Source organism: Eleutherodactylus coqui, chromosome 6 (assembly GCF_035609145.1).
Source record: "Eleutherodactylus coqui strain aEleCoq1 chromosome 6, aEleCoq1.hap1, whole genome shotgun sequence".
Classification (NCBI taxonomy): Eukaryota; Metazoa; Chordata; class Amphibia; order Anura; family Eleutherodactylidae; genus Eleutherodactylus; species Eleutherodactylus coqui.
Window position 1 is genome coordinate 44,653,761 of NC_089842.1, and position 16,184 is coordinate 44,669,944.

At 41.8% G+C, this 16,184-nt stretch overlaps 1 protein-coding gene across 1 annotated transcript in view; it reads left to right on the forward strand.

The window, feature by feature from the left end:
• The window catches only part of PRDM2 (PR/SET domain 2), a 126,708-nt gene that overhangs the window by 32,547 nt on the left and 77,977 nt on the right, over window positions 1–16,184 (forward strand). Inside the window, exon 4 of the mRNA XM_066606720.1 lies at window positions 7,146–7,249. Coding sequence (XP_066462817.1) covers window positions 7,146–7,249 — 104 coding nt within the window. The remainder of the gene's footprint in view (window positions 1–7,145; window positions 7,250–16,184) is intronic.

Sequence of the window (16,184 nt, forward strand, 5' to 3'; positions counted from 1 at the left end):
CGATACGTCTTAAAGGATCATATTAATTAGGCTACTTCAGGACGGACCCCGATGTGGCTGCCCTGCCAGAGAAAATCCTTCATGATTTCGGCGCTAGCACATTGTGCAGCCATCCTGGAACCTTGCGAGTAGAATGCGGAACTCTCCCCCCGACCCAGAGCTTTCAGAGACAGCCCGGACTAACAGTATTTGCTCTCTGAATTTCTAAAATGCCCAAGCGAGCGTGGAGCCGCCCCGCATGTACGCCCGCGACTGATGCTTCCATCTCACTAAATAACAGAAAGATTACTTCAATCCTACTAGGATGGAAAGAAAAGTCAGATAATCCCATCAGCGGACAGGCCTGCTTGTGTTACCGGTCGCTGAAGCACGTGGTAATCCTCAGAACATCTGAGCCGGACTGCGTGGAGCGATTACGCTGCCATTACTGTGGCTTACTATAGTGTATAATGCGGGATGGACATTGTGCCACCTCGACTGATCCATGGATGACCACATCTGGACATTCAAGCTTCATCGTACGCAAAAAAAAAAAGCCACACATCACAACAGAGAGGCTGGTTAGAGCTGAAACTACCCAACTTGGGTGAGTAAAAGGAAAAACTTTTTTTTTTCCTATTTTTGAGTACTATCATTTTTTTTCTATTGACTAATAGGACCGCACGGTTGAGGTACCTGTGCCTTGTAGGTGCTTGTGGATGTACCATGGAAAAGTAGGCCGGCACCACGCTCTTATGTAAGCTGTCTAAAAGAGAATCTGTGTTTGTTGCCCATAGCAACCAATCACAGTGCAGTTTTCACTTTATTTCAGCAGTACAAGAACTACCAATCTGCTGAGGTAAAATGAAAGCTGTGCTGTGATTGGCTGCTATGAGCAACAAAGACAGATTCTCTTTTAGATAGATTTCAAAAGTGTGTGATGCCGGCCTACTTTGCCGTGGCCACTCCGTGATACCATAGTGATGGGGGTGAATGCCGCTTCTACCAAATGTGACTCCTCAGAGTTTTTTTGAATAATGAATTTCCTTGGGCTAATGGCACATGAGCTTATGTGTAACAAGGAGGGGCCCTCTACATCTAGAGGAAAGAAGGTTTCTACACTGACATAGAAGGGGGTTCTTTACTGTAAAAGCAGTGAGACTATGGAACTCTCTGCCTGAGGACGTGGTGATGGTGAACTCACTAAAAGAGTACAAGAGGGGCCTGGATGCCTTTCTTGAGCGATACAATATTACTTCTTAGATCACTGACTACTTCAGAAGGGTCGGTGATCTGGGGATTATTCCGATTGCCAGATTGGAGTCAGGAACCAATTTTTTTTTTTTCCCCCTGAAATGGGGAAAATTGGCTTCTACCTCATTGGGTTGTTTTATAAGGGTAGTTTCACATGGGCGATAAAGTCACGTGATGCAAGAGGGAGTAAAAGCGCAGAATTTGCCTGAAACATGTAAGATGGCACATGTCCTTCGTTCCTCCATGTCTGTCTGTCTGTCTGTCTGGATCCTCTAGTAAAGACTGAAAGCTTTTAACCTAACGCTGGACTTTCTCCATTTTCCTCAGCAATGATTTACAATTGTTTCCTTCCCATTAACGATGTTTTCACTTATGCGATGTTGCGAGAAAGAAAAATCACGGCATGCTGTATCTTTTTTTTTTTTTTTTTTTGTGGGGGGTTTTTTTTTTTTTTTAATCGCCCATGTCTCCCTTTGAAGCCTCCTTTTTATCGCATTGCACGAACTTGCATTTTTTTTTGTGCAACGTGATTTTAACATTGGAAAGTCCTATTGACTTTCACACTAAAAAGGAGCGCGATTTTTATCGCACAAGAAAAACGCAGGCGGCAGCGATGCGATGCAAGATTATTCTCAGGAAAAAGCATAAGCGAAGCTCAAAAATCGCGGGAACAAAGACAGGATTATGCCGCGATTTTCTCGCAGTGATATCACGACAGTCCGTGTGAAACTACCCTAGGGATGGTTTCACATCTGCACCTAGGGTTCTGCTTTTTTTTTTCCCCCTTTTCGGGGAGTAGGAAAGGGGAATCCCTGTAGCCGAACGGCTCCGTCTCTGTACTGAAACGAACAGCGCAGAACGAACTCCATTGGCTGTAATGACGTCTGTTCGGTTTCCGCTCAGTTGCCTGGTTTTGTGACAGAAGAAAAAGTGCGCATGCTACGCTTTTTTTCTTCCGGTATTTTGAGCTGGATCAGAGACGTAACCTCTGACTGGAGGTTCATATATACACGTGACCAGGCTTTACCCAGACAACCCCTTAATATTATTATACTCCTAAAGAATTATATATTATAATTTTATATTCTCCATTATGCTTTTAAATGGCCCATTATTAATTATTACCTGAATATCACAATCTGCTTTATCAGACTTTGTCTTTGCATCAATGACGTAATGCACAATACGTAGAGAAGACATAGGGACAGTGCAGCAGCAGCACAGGGGTCCTAAGTGCAAGAGGGCCACTGCCATCTATATGCTCACTGAAACGCTATTAGGTGATTTAAAGAGACTCTGTCACCATCTTTTTGCTCCCCTCTGTGAGAGCAGCACAAGGTAGTGACAGTCACACGGATTACAGGGATATGTCTGCTGTATGAATCAGTGCAGTAGTTTGGGAGAAACTTACCTTTATTCAGAAGTGGAACATGCTACTTAATTAACCGCGAATGTTCAATGCATTCCTATGGGATGCGGATTTGCTAAATATAATTTCCCCCTGGAAATGAGGCCTTAAAGTAGTCCTGGATAATGAGCTGCAGGCTAGTTACACCCACCCCGCCCTCCAGCCAATGATTGACTGCTGTCTGCCTATTACTGAGCATACAGAGAGAGCTGCCAATCATTGTGGCTCCTGAATGTGAAGGACTATTTCTGTGTTTGGGTACTACTAATAAACTGCAAGTTTCTCCAAAACTACTGCACAGATCCCCCCCCCCCACACACACACACACACATATATATATATATATATATATATATATATATATATATATATATATATATAAATATTTCACTGCAATCAGTGTGGCAGGCACTACTCTATGCTCTTATTGAGGGCTGCAAAATATTGTGAGTCTCTTTAAATCTGTGTACTTGTCACATAGTCGCTGAAAATCTGACTATTGCCTGTCATTAGTGATAGTATGTGAAAGGCTTCCAGCTGTATACACAACTGCTGGGGAACAGGGAGCCCCACATATCATTGGTGTTTCAGGACTCCCTTATGCATTTACCCATAATGCCCTTAGTATCTACTTTTAGCGCCTACTGTGTACACTTGTAATGGATGCTTCAGTGAGAAATTCCTTAGTACATGATTGGTCTTGCAATCACTGGGGACATCTAGTGGTGGGATTTTGTAACTGTTGTGATGCAATCAAGGGATAAGGCTTCATTTGCATTTTTGCTGGAGGCTTTGTTCAGATCCTTTTGATGTTGATTTGGCACAAAATGACACAGAATGCTGCGCTATTTTATCTGGGAAAATGTCATCTATCATGCTGGATGTAATCCCTTATAGTCAATGGGATATGGTAGGCAATCTACGGGGCCTGCATGTGCTGGATTCAGCGGTTCCAATATCATCTTTGTTCGGTTCCTAGGATGGAGTCAGACAATGGAAATTAATTTACATACTAGCTGATATACCCGGCTTCGCCAAAGTTAATTTGGTACAGGTGTTTAGTTTACCTGTTGTTCGCACAGAAAATTTTATGAAGTGGTGGTTACTTCAGAGGAATAAAATATGTATGCACATAGAGGAACGTTAGATTCTCCTCAGGCTGCATGTACCGATGTCCCTCTGCAGAATGTGCCACCACTCCCATTCTCCTCACTTCTTACACTTAAAGGTAACATTAAAACTACAACAATCTTTAACAAATCTCCTAGTTTAGCAATACACCTCAGTTATAAAACGTGGTAATACCACCGAATGCTTCAACCCAGCAGTGGTGGTTGCCGAAAGGTAACGCAAATGTTGTCCAAACTCTTGCCCCCACTTGTTGGATGAATATGTATTTCTCTAGCGTTATCTTGAGCTCACATATTTTAACTGGCAGGTCTGCACTTTAGTCATTGTCCGTGTATACATGTTGGGTTTTCTTTGAGGACCTTCCCACTTGTGTATCTTCAGTGTGTTTAGTACCATAGCATAGGCGACATGTCTTTGGTTGACTGTTGGGGGTGCCTGGATGCACAGAGCTGCAGGACGATGTGGGCTCAATAATTGTCTCAGCAATGTCTGTTCTGACGCATTATAAGGCCGCACTTTTCCATTATTGGCTGCCTCTCATCGTGTCACTGTCCCTCTATGGAAAGCATAGAATCTCCAGGACATGTCTTGCCCAACGTCCTCGCTCCTCTGGTCTCTCAAGGCTAAGCACCACCCAGATAACTCTCCAGTTTACTGCACTCTCACCCAGTCACCGGCTCCTACAGTTCCCTCCTGAACACACTGAGCCTGGGCACCTCTCTATTATCCCCAGTCCACTAGACATCCCACCTGATCTCTGCAGCCAATTGAGAATAACACTCAATAGAGAAATGCACAAAATGTAGTTTTTCTATGATGGCCAGTAGAGGTCTCCCTTATACCATCCAAGGGAGACCTCATCTGAGCCCCTTACACTTGGCCATGGGTAAACATAAAGAAAGCAAAATAATGTAAAATTACACCTAAAATGAAAAACTGACTAATTTAAAGCTCTTTGTAAGTGTTGTTTAGCCCTGAGCCCAAGCTGTTTAGTTCAGAGGATTGTCTAGTTAGGATTGTAAAAATCTCTCAGTTGTGTATTAGGTTTCTGTAGATTTTCAGCTTTTGGTTGTAGACAAGACTGTGCCCATTCACTGACAGCAATCTGAAATCTTGATAATGGTAGGAATTGTATTGCAAAGAATGGGGTGTTTCATTCAAATCTGCCACATTTCAATCAATCATTATGATAAACCTATGGGGAATGATGGATTGTAATGAGCACTATGAGAGAAACTGAAAGAATTTTTGGTCTCTCTTAACTTAATAGTAAAACTATTTTTGTTGCCCGTAACAACCAACCGCAGTGCAGTTTTAACTTACCTGTATAAAAAATAAAATAAAAAGCTGTCCTGTGATTGGTTGCTATGGGCAACAAAGACCGTTTTATCACTAGATAGTTTTAATAAATGAGACCTTTTGAAGTTCTCGCACACTGCACAATATCACAGTTGAACAAGGCAAAATGGCAACTTCTCAACAGCCTAAAACGCAGTAGTGTGATATGCAGACAAAATCCATTTTGGTCCAAAGAAATTGCCACCGAGTGTACAAAGGGGAAAAATTGTGAAGCTGTGGTTCCAGAAGTTTCTTGTGACTGCAGATATTCCGAAACGGTCTGGGTGAGAAAGTGGATGAAATTTGAGTGGGGTTTCCAAGAAGTCTGGGAAAAACAACTCGCCAAACATCAAGATAATTCAATGTATCGCCAACAACAGTGTATCGACTTCTGCATAAGTGGCTTCCAATGTACCCTTGTAAAGAGTAAATTGTCCAGCAATTGAAGCCAGACAACGAACTGCATAGACAGGAGTTTGCTACCAAAATTTTCGGTAGTATCAACACTGATAGCCACTTTCTTGGAAACCTTCTTTTCTCAGACGAGACCACGTTTTATCTGTCAGGCTGTGTTGATCTGCATAATGTGCGGATATGGGGAACTAAAAATCCTCATGTCTACAGAGAAAATGTCTGTGATAACCAACATTTAACACTTTCCAATCCAATTTGTATCCTGGTTTTCCTAGGGTGCTTACTCTTTCTGCCATTCTACAACGACACCATCTTCTGGCTAAAGCCAGTACTGCATGAGGTGACTCATTGGCTAGGCTCTGACAGCAGAGAGGCTGGCAATATATAGTAAGAGAACCCCGACGGACATCTTCCAAAATCAGAGTTGTACAGCCTTAACCCTTTTCAATCCACTGTCTGATGTCTAAAGACATTCTGATTGAAGGCTGTACAGTTTCCGATGTCGGAAGACGTCCGGCAGGGTATTCTTACTGTATATTACAGGCCACTCTGTTGTCGGGGGCCTCTCCAGCATGTCCAATACGCAGTACTTGCTCTAGCCAGCAGTAGGCACCATTGTATAATGGCAGAAAGAGAAAACCCCCTAGGAAACCCTGAATCCAAAATTGGATTGCAAAGGGTTAAATCATAATGTCTTTAGACGTCAGACAGTGGATTGGAAAGGGTTAATGTCTGGTGTGATATGAATAGTAACCAAACAGCAGCACCAAGCCAATATGCACCATATAATAGGTGTGGAGGAAGATAATAGATACTCGCCGTGCACGCCTGCCAGGTCCCGGACACTGAGGAGCCAAAGTAGCTTGACAAAGACGGCCGCAGCCGTCGAAACGTAGCCATGCTGTTTTACTTCTGGATCTGTATTCACCAATAAAGGATGATATATCAGCAATACCTTCTGTTTCTTGGCTGATCTCCCCTGGACCAGTGCTGCCTTCCAAAATGTCTGGTGTGATGTAATGAAGGATAGGATTATCAGTGCATTTTTTTTTTCCAGTGAACAAACAGTAACTGGCCCTGTATACCCTGCCATTTTAGAACCATTCCCGTGTCCCCACGTAGTAACTTTACATTATCTCCCAATAGGATGGAGCTCCCCACATTGCAGTATGGATGATCGGAGTACCCTCCGTAATACCTTTCCAGACTGCTGGATTGGAGGTGGCAAACTGAGTTGGTGGCCGCTCTGTTCCCCAGATCTTACTCTGCTGGATTTCTTTCTCTAGGGTTATATGAAGGACTGTGTATTTGCGCCAACAGTGGATGTTGGAGCGAATGTGGCAAGAAATGGAGTATAGATCGTATATTGTTCGTACTACCAATGGGGCACATGGAGAGTTTTATGAGTGTATGCCAAAAAATTTGGAGTTGGCGTTACATTTCCTGTAGTTGCATTTTCTCTCTAGTCATACTTTCTGTTCTTCGGACTTCTAAAAATTGTGTGCAAGGTTTGAACGGAACACCCTGCATATTAGAAAATTGTGGATGTTGATTAGCTGGAGATATCAGGACATGAATATCAAATTCTAAGTACAAAAACCATTTATTTATTATTTTTTAGGTATCTGGGCCAGAAAGCCACTTCCAAGAGGAAAAAAATTTGGACCTTTTGTTGGAGAGAAGAAGAAACGTTCTCAAGTGAGGAACAATGTCTACATGTGGGAGGTAGGGCGAGAGTTAACCTCTTCTTACGGGTCCGAATTAGAGATTAAGAAATCTTCCTCTTATGGAAGCAGTTCTTAAAACTTCATATGCTTGAAATGGCTATTTAATAAGGGCTGAGATGGTGGAATATGTATCCAGATTTGGTCTCCATTTTCTTACAATGGTCCACTATACCCAGAGGCAAACAATTATCACCATCTTTCTTATCTCTAGTTGTAATGTATAACTAATAAGATTTTGCAAGACGTTAAATCTTGCCTTTTTTCAGCCTAGCTTACAATGTTACTAAATCAGCATATTTTGTTAATATCCCATCGTGACTTGCCTTCCTGATGGTTCCCCTTTAAGTGCATTTTATGAACTTTTCCAATAATCCAGAATATTCGATCATTTGGCGCCTAAACATTGGTGTTTCCATGCATATGAAGGGGGTGAAGCACATACAATAATTTTGCTATTCCTCAGCAGTCTTTCAACAGTTTGTTTTGGGTGATTTTAGGCTATTCAAAAACATTAGTAAACCACTATCTCTCTGGAAGGATATCCTAATTGGCCATCCTAAATGAAGCACTGTAGTAAGGCTAAATTCACATCTGCGCTATGGGAGCAGGAAAATGGAATCCCCTGGATAACGGAACCAAATGCTGTCAATTGGACCACATTGACTATAATGGGGTTTGTTCAGTTTCTGCACCTGCTGGCATTTTTACCGGTCAAAAAAGTCCCACATGCACAACTTTTTCGGCTGGCATTTTATGCCGGATGTGTACCGAAGGCTCTCAATGGAACCTCCAATGCAGATGTGAATGGAGCCTAACAAATACACTTTTCAGTGCTCCGTTTAATTGTGTGCATTTTGCCTTTGAATAATTTTAACTTTTACAGCAGAAGAGAAGTGTGTTGTCCTTGTGGGAAGCAGTGACCTGTCCACTGGCCTCATCATGTTAGAGGTTGTCAGTTAAATTCTTTAATATGGTGGTCCCCATCTCAAAACCTAATAAATTGGCCTAAACTCGCCTTTCCTGGCTTCCTGGATGTCTTGTGCTGCCTCTTCGTTCTCCACGCCAGGTTTATTTTGACAGGTTGCAGTCAACCTGTGCATAAGATGTCACAGGCTGCTGCAGCCAGTCATAGACCCCAGTACTGAGGTCTGTGATTGGCTGAAGCAGCCTGTGATGTCCTGTATATAAGTCGCTGTAGCATGTAAACAATGCCAAAGCTGAGAATCGGAGTTGTTGGCGCGGGACATGCAGGGAGGCAGAAGAGGGGAGTAATAGGCTATTATATTATATTTTAGCATGAGGGACACTAATTCATGAAAAAACATTGGACAGCCTCTTTAAATGAATAATACCATATATCCTATCCCATATAGCATAAAATGTTTGATAGGTGGTGTCTCTCTTTTGGGATTCCCACGTATCAAGAGAGCAAAGCTCTGCAGACTACTACCGTGTTTCCCCGAAAATAAGACAGTGTCTTATATTAATTTATGTTCAAAAGGTTTAACTTTTTTATACGTATAGCTGCCTGGACACTATTTAAATTGACTTTTTAAATTAACTGTTAGCAGGGCTTAATTTTGGAGTAGGGCTTATATTTCAAGCATCCTCAAAAAGCCTGAAAAAACATTTTGCATCCTCAAAAATTCTGGAAAATTATGCTATGTCTTATTTTCAGGGTATGTCTTATTTTCAGGGAAACAGGGTACAATCCAAAGTGTCTGGAGGCCACTGCATAAGTCCTGGTCATCTTTCTACTGTATTTAATGTAAATGTGGTTTACATAACTGATTGACTCGGGGTGATTATGCTGAAATTAACTCTTCTGTGCATGAATACTGTGTCATGTGAGCTCCATTTATAAGTGATGGTTACATGACAGGATATCCATGCATAGTCTGTTGTTGGCATCATGGGAACCCCAGAAGGAGCACAACTAAATTTTTACTGCAGCTTTCAGGAGATTAGGAGAAATAAAGAAAAAAACAAACATAAAGATGAAGGTGAATACAGTGTTAGTTTTTGTTGTTTTTTTTTGGGGGGGGGGGGGGGGGTTGTCTTTTCTCAAACCATTTAAAAAGACTTAACTTAACTTTCATTTAATTTTCCAAAGTTATGTTTTATTGCCCTGTTGGGGTGACTTTTGGGTCAGATTGATACCTATAAGTAATATGTAAACGTTTTAAAAGGTACAATACCAATTAAATAGATCTCAGAGGCAAAAAGAGAAATCATAGGGGGCCCATAGCAAAACTTGGAAGGTAATTTCTACCGTACTTTCAGAACACAATAGAGAAGTGTTTTCAATACATAGAACTAATACTCTGCTTCCTTTCACACGTTCACAAATTTACATAATAAAGTTCTCCCTAAATGCAGACACCACTAGGGGGAGCTCACTGGATATGAATTTATTTAGCTTTGAACTCAATAGGAACCATACATATCTGCATGCAATAAGACCCCTTAGTGGCAACTGGAAGCTATTAAGTACCAGATCCCCTCCATTGGCCCCTCAGCAGTCTTAGTTTGCTGCTTTGGTGGGTATACCACTGATGTATTGTAACTTAATCCTGGATGCAGCACGCTCACCGTTCATGGCCTGACATGCACGTTACCCTAAGGGGGATCAAGCCCCCAGCTTTAAATAAAATAAGTATGTAGTCAGACAACGACACAAAGACTTCATGGAAAAAGTGGAACCCTCTGGATTATTCACCACATGTGCGCACGCATGCTCCTTTGACCTTAATGTCATCAGATACTCTCCATGCATAGCATATTTTCTACTAATATCTGATACACTTCAGCTGATATTTCCCTCCATTCATCCTGCAAATGTTGGGTGAGTTCTCTCAAAGAAGATGGACGCTGTTCATATTTCATGACCTGCTGTTCTAGTTTGTCCTAAAGATGTTCAGTAGAGTTCACATTGGGACTTTGTGCAGCTGGTCCAGTCGTGGAACATCCATATCCTTGAACGGTGATGGATTTGTGACAAGGAGCGTTGTCTTGTTGGACGCATTGCTGATCATTCCTAGAGTATTGTAACATTGCCGTCAACACCTTGTCTAAAATGTCAAGGTACACCTCTGTGTTCATTGTTCTTGCCACTACAACTAACCGACCAAGACCATGCCACGTAACGCATCCCCAGACTATAATGGAACCTCTGCTGTACATAACTGTTGGTACAACACACTCAGTCAAAGGGCGTTCCCTAGCATCCTCCACACCCAGGCATGTCCATCTGATGTGAAGATGGAGTGGTGTGATTTATCACTCCATACAACGTTCTAACATTGCTCAACTGTCCAATGATGACGGTCCTTGTACCACTCTAGATGGGCCAATGCTTTTTCTTTAAGAGGGCTCCCCAGACATTTACAGGATGAATCGAGGGAAGTACCAGCTGAAGTGTATCGGATGTTAGTAGAAAGTATGTTATGGAGCGTATTCGATGTCATTGGCGTCAAAGGAGCCCCACTAAGTATTAACATATGTAAGTGAATACTACTTCTGATTCTTGCTCAGGTATCTAATTACTTTTGGTAGAATGTTGTACAACATGTTGGAGTCTAATGAGCCTTTATCTACATACCAAAACAATGTACGTATTCACATGGAGTGAGTAAACTGGGGGGTAATCTTTTCCATGAAGCATGCGTGCCGTTGCCTGACTGTATAATTACTCACGTATGCTGTGACTCCGGACCCCGGGCCTTGTGCTATTGGCTCTCCTTCTCCTGACCTTACATCCAGCTTGTTCTGATCAAATTGATTGAACCTTCTGTTCTTTGGAGTCCCATCATCTGACTATGTAAAAATACATTTTTGTTCTTATTGGGAACTGCTGCAAGGTTTGGTGTTCTCAGTATGTATAGAACAAAGGACAAAGAAAAATCTAGTATAAATGAATTTATTTCTTAAACCAAATTTCAACAGGTAAGAGCATTTGATGCTTGGATCTCCGCAGGATTTCACAGCGGGAATTCATATTCATGAGACAAGGTCATATTAATGTCTCACAGGCGATTTCTTCCCTTCACATCACAAACAGAGCTGCGTGCAGAGGAACGTTTGATATAACACAAAGCTGATGAGAAACAGAAAGCCTTCAAATAGTCTCCCGCAGACATAAAGTTCTCACGGTGTCGGGTCATTAATTGGAAACTATCCTTGTTCTGCGGTTATTGTCAACATCAAACCGTAAAAAAGTGACCCTATAACATCCAGTATACTTGTACAATACATTTTCAATTAGATACTATATGCTGTATTGGGATTGGCTGTAGAACAGAGGGCCCTAAACCCATTTTCAAACCTCCTACTAGGGAACTCAATAGTGTTCAAAAAATAGCAGTCCAATATCATTCACCTGCTAGAACAATGTTTTTGGTAAAAGTGATATTTCAACATGGCGAGTAATTTACTTGAAAGTGTAGAAGAGTAAGAGCAAAAAAACAGACCCAACAATTAGGAACATCTATGCCCTTATTCTGGGTAATTAAATCATTAATTCTAAGGTCCATTTTCAAAATAATAGCAGTGAGGAGTTAAATTGGGGAAGTCCATTAATTCTGTGGAAAAACAAATATGAATTTTGACGAGATGAGCGAGCATACTCGCTAAGGCAAACTACTCGTGCGAGTAGTGCCTTATGCGAGTACCTGCCCGCTCGTCTCTAAAGATTCGGGTGCCGGCGGGGGGCAGGGAGCGGCGGGGGAAAGCCTGGAGAAACGGAGGGGAGAGATCTCTCTCACTCTCCTCCCCCCCCTCCCCCTTCCCGCTCCCCCCTGCTCACTCCTGCAACTCACCGCTCTCCCCCACCGGCACCCGAATCTTTAGAGACTATCGGGCAGGCACTCGCATAAGGCACTACTCGCTCGAGTAGTTTGCCTTAGCGAGTACGCTCGCTCATCTCTAATTTTGACCCTTTTTGAAGGTCGGAGGGAGACAAATGTTCCAAAAATGGGTAATAGTGCATTTCCTTCTAAAGTACTGGTGAAAATGGGTCATTCCAGACATGTTCTAAAAAAAAAAAGGACGTACTTTGATTAAAAAGTTGATCGGAGAAGGAAAAAAACCCTATAGGCTGCTCAGCTAAAAAGATCTCAAAAACCCTGAAATGGCAACCCAAGCCTGAAGGAAATGGAACAAAGCTGGAAACTACTTTTCAAATGGATTGAAGAATAGCCATCAAGAGCTCCCACAAGGTCCTTTTGTTGAGAAAAAAAAAAAAAGCCGTCCCGAATAGGTTAAAATTTGTAAAGGAAAACATTGACTGGCCCAAAAGAGAGCTCGTGCAACATTTTGTGTACTAATGAAAGCAAAACTATTCTTTTTGTGTCTAGTGGCCACACATGCTGTGTCCGATGACCCTCGGGCACTGAATTGAAACCACAGTAAGCTGTGAGGACATGGTTGTCATGATATGGGGATGCTTCTCATATCTCAGTGTTGGGCCCATTTATTGCATACGAGGGATCATGGATCAGTTTTAATATATTAAAATATTTAAGGAGATCATGTTGCCCTAAGCTGAAGAATAAATGTCCTTGAATTGGGTGGTTGAACACGACAATTACCCAAGGCACACCAGTAAGTGAACAACATCTTGGTTACAGACCAACAGGATTGAGGGCATCGAGTGGCCAGTCCACTTCCATAGAGAACTTGTGGGGTGACATAAAAAATGTGGTTTGAGGTTAAACCAAAAAATGCAGGAATGTGAAATGTAGTCCAATATTCCCGGACCGAAATACCTGTTCAGAAGTTGGTAGACTCTGCAACACAGATGTCAAGCAAATCTCAGAAACAACGGTTATGCCACTGAATATTCAGTAATTCAAAGTGAAATTTTAAAACCTTTTTTTACAGTTTATACGTTTTTGGATTTTTCATAAATGCTGACACTGGAATTTTTTTGAACAAATTAATTTTCCTTCTTTACTTTAATGTAAAGTATTAAAATGAACTGGATTACTTTTTCTTCTTTTGAGTTGGAATTGAAAGGATAGTACTTCCGGAGCATTTGTATTTATGGAAATTAAGTTTAAGGTGGATTCAGACCGTATATCGGCTCGGTTTTCACGCCGAGCCAATATACGTCGTCCTCATCTGCAGGGGGGGGGGGTAGATGGAAGAGCCAGGAGCAGGAACTGAGCTCTCGCCCCCTCTCTGCCTCCTCTCTGCCCCTCTGCACTATTTGTAATGGGGAGAGGCGGGACAGGGGCGGGGCTAATTCTCCCCCCACTTAGCCCCGCCCCATCCCGCCTCCTTTCATTGCAAATAGTGCAGAGGGGAGGAGAGGGGGTGGAGAGGAGGCAGAGAGGGTGAGGGAGCTCAGTTCCTGCTCCTGGCTTTTCCATCTATCCCACCCACCCCTCCTGCAGATGAGGACACCGTATATCGGCTCGGTGTGAAAACCGAGCCAATATACGGTCGTCTGAATCCAGACTTATTATAATTATTTTATGCTTTATTTGCTATTCCAAACTCACAGCTATTTTTTAAACACTACTGCAGATAAGGATTTGACAAAAGGGTTTTATTTTTTTTTTTTTCAGAAACTGCACCATGTCAGTCCGTGGGTTGTAGTTAGTATTGCAGCTCTGCAAGTGAATGGGAATGACCTGCAATTCCAGCCAGTGGACAAGCATAGTGCTGTTTAGGGAGGGAAGGGATGAAAGCGGACCATATTTTCTAACTTTGACCAACCGTTTTGAGAGTATCCAAGATTACTTTCCCACTTCACGCTCCAGTTCTCAGTTGGGTGTAGCCAAAAGTTGATCGTCATCTCGGTGGTTGTTAAAAAGGTTTCATTTGAGATCTTTGAATTAAGTTTCATGCGTTTTTGTTGAAGACCATGTACCATCTAGTTGCTCTTCTTTCTTTTTCTAGTTTGTTAATCCCACTCTGGAGATGTGGTCTACAGAAATGAATGCACTACTCCAGATGTGGCCTAACTAAAGCTCTTAAGGTGGATTCTTTACCTTTCGCTACCCACTGGTAATATCCCTTCCTGTACAACCCAGTACCGCTGCCTTCACTCATTGCCTGGCTGCATTGCTTGCTTCTGTTCAAGTGTTTTAAAATACACTTTTATGGTTGTGACTTAATAAATATTCCTAAAAACAGAACTCCAACTTGGTTTTAGAATAAGACTGGAGGGATCACCTTGTTGGAGCTACGGTAGTAGGTCTATAGCTAAGTGTAAAGTATATTGTTGGTCGACCTGAACACTTGGGCTTAAAGAGGTTCTCTGACTAAATTTTGAGAAATTTGATCCATAGCACAGGCTGGGACGGTAACTCGGCACAGTACTACACGCTGTAATGAATGGGGGTTATGGAAATTGTTTAGTAAGAGTGCTTAACAGTTTCCATGACTCTTAATGATTTTTCTGGTGAGTGACCTTGTGTGGTCTGTTTTTCACCAGTGGTTAGGAAAAAATGCCCATTTCTTGGGATTGGTGATGGTCCTGGTGGTTGATCTGCTATTTTGACACATTTCAAGAAATCGTAGGAAAACCTCTTTAACCTGCGTATGTGAGGTCCCAAAAGTGATTTATTCTTTGGGTCATTTATCTCTTAAAACTTCAGCTAGTCAAGACCTAATGATGTCTTTTGATCATGTACAAAGATTCAAAGGAGACGTTTCGTTTTTAAGGAGTCATGGCCTTGTAGCTCAGCTTTGTTAGTCAATGGCGTTCTCGGGGTATGTAACATGTTACATGTGCACTGTGGATTTGCATGTGAAAAATCAAGTATCAGCACCAGAAAAGTGACTGATATGTAAAGGCCTATTTACACAGAGCAATGATCAAACGACAGTTTGAGTGACAGCTTTGATCGATCATTTTGCATAAACTATTAAGTAGCTACTCAGCTAAGTAAGTACCAATTAGATGTGCAAATGAAGCCTTCCCTGAAGGCAGTTAATAGCCCGAGGGCTCTTATCTGCGCTCAGATCCTTTGTTCTCCAGGGGAAAACAATGCTATCAGCACTACCCTTGGAGAAATACTGATAAGGCTGAAGGATGATTTTTAGGTTGGCTTGAATTTAATGATCAGCTAACAGTGCCAGAAAAGTGCTCCATGGGCGCACATTTACACGCACGTGTTTTTTTTTTTTTTTTTTTAAAGCGATCATCGGCTGGTGTAAATGGGCCTTAAATAAATCTTAACTACATGCTGCAGAAAAATCGGCAGTGGAAATGGAAATTTAAACCAGCAATATGTTACTTTTATGCTGAGGATTTTCACCTCAGATTTTAGCCTTTCAAATGAGCAGGGTGAAATTAGCAGCAAACCAATATAAATATATGCAGATTCATTGCTGATATTGCTGTTGCCGAAAATTGACACTGTGGACATCCCCTTAAGAGTCTGGGAGGTGGGGTTTCTGGTTTCCTGATTGGCATTTCTTTGCCATTAATATTTGATCACAAAGCTCCCTTTTTAGACTTAAGGAAATGTGTCATCAAAAAATGACCTATTATATGAATCACATTTTTGTCTTTAAACATTGTTTTTAAAGAGTTTTTGGTGATTTCTCTATATCTGGTTTTTATCAATAAAACAAACAATTGGGGTGAGAGTCCCTTTTTAAAGCTGAATTACTGATCGGCTGCAAGAGAAAAAAAGGATGACCTTCAAATAAGTGGCTGACCATGTAATACATTGATGAGCCCGATCCACCAGACAGAGAGCTACACTTTGCTAGAGTTTCTCCACACTTGCTAATAGATGCGGGCCCACCTTTATAATATTCATATGCCCCAATAGAATGTATATAAAAGGGTTGTCTTCTTGAGATAGCTCCTTTTTAATTGGATGCACTTTTGTGTATATTAAGCTGGTTGGTGTCCTCTACAGGACATCTATTGAGGCTGCCACTTAATAGCACCATACAGCACCCAAATAACACCG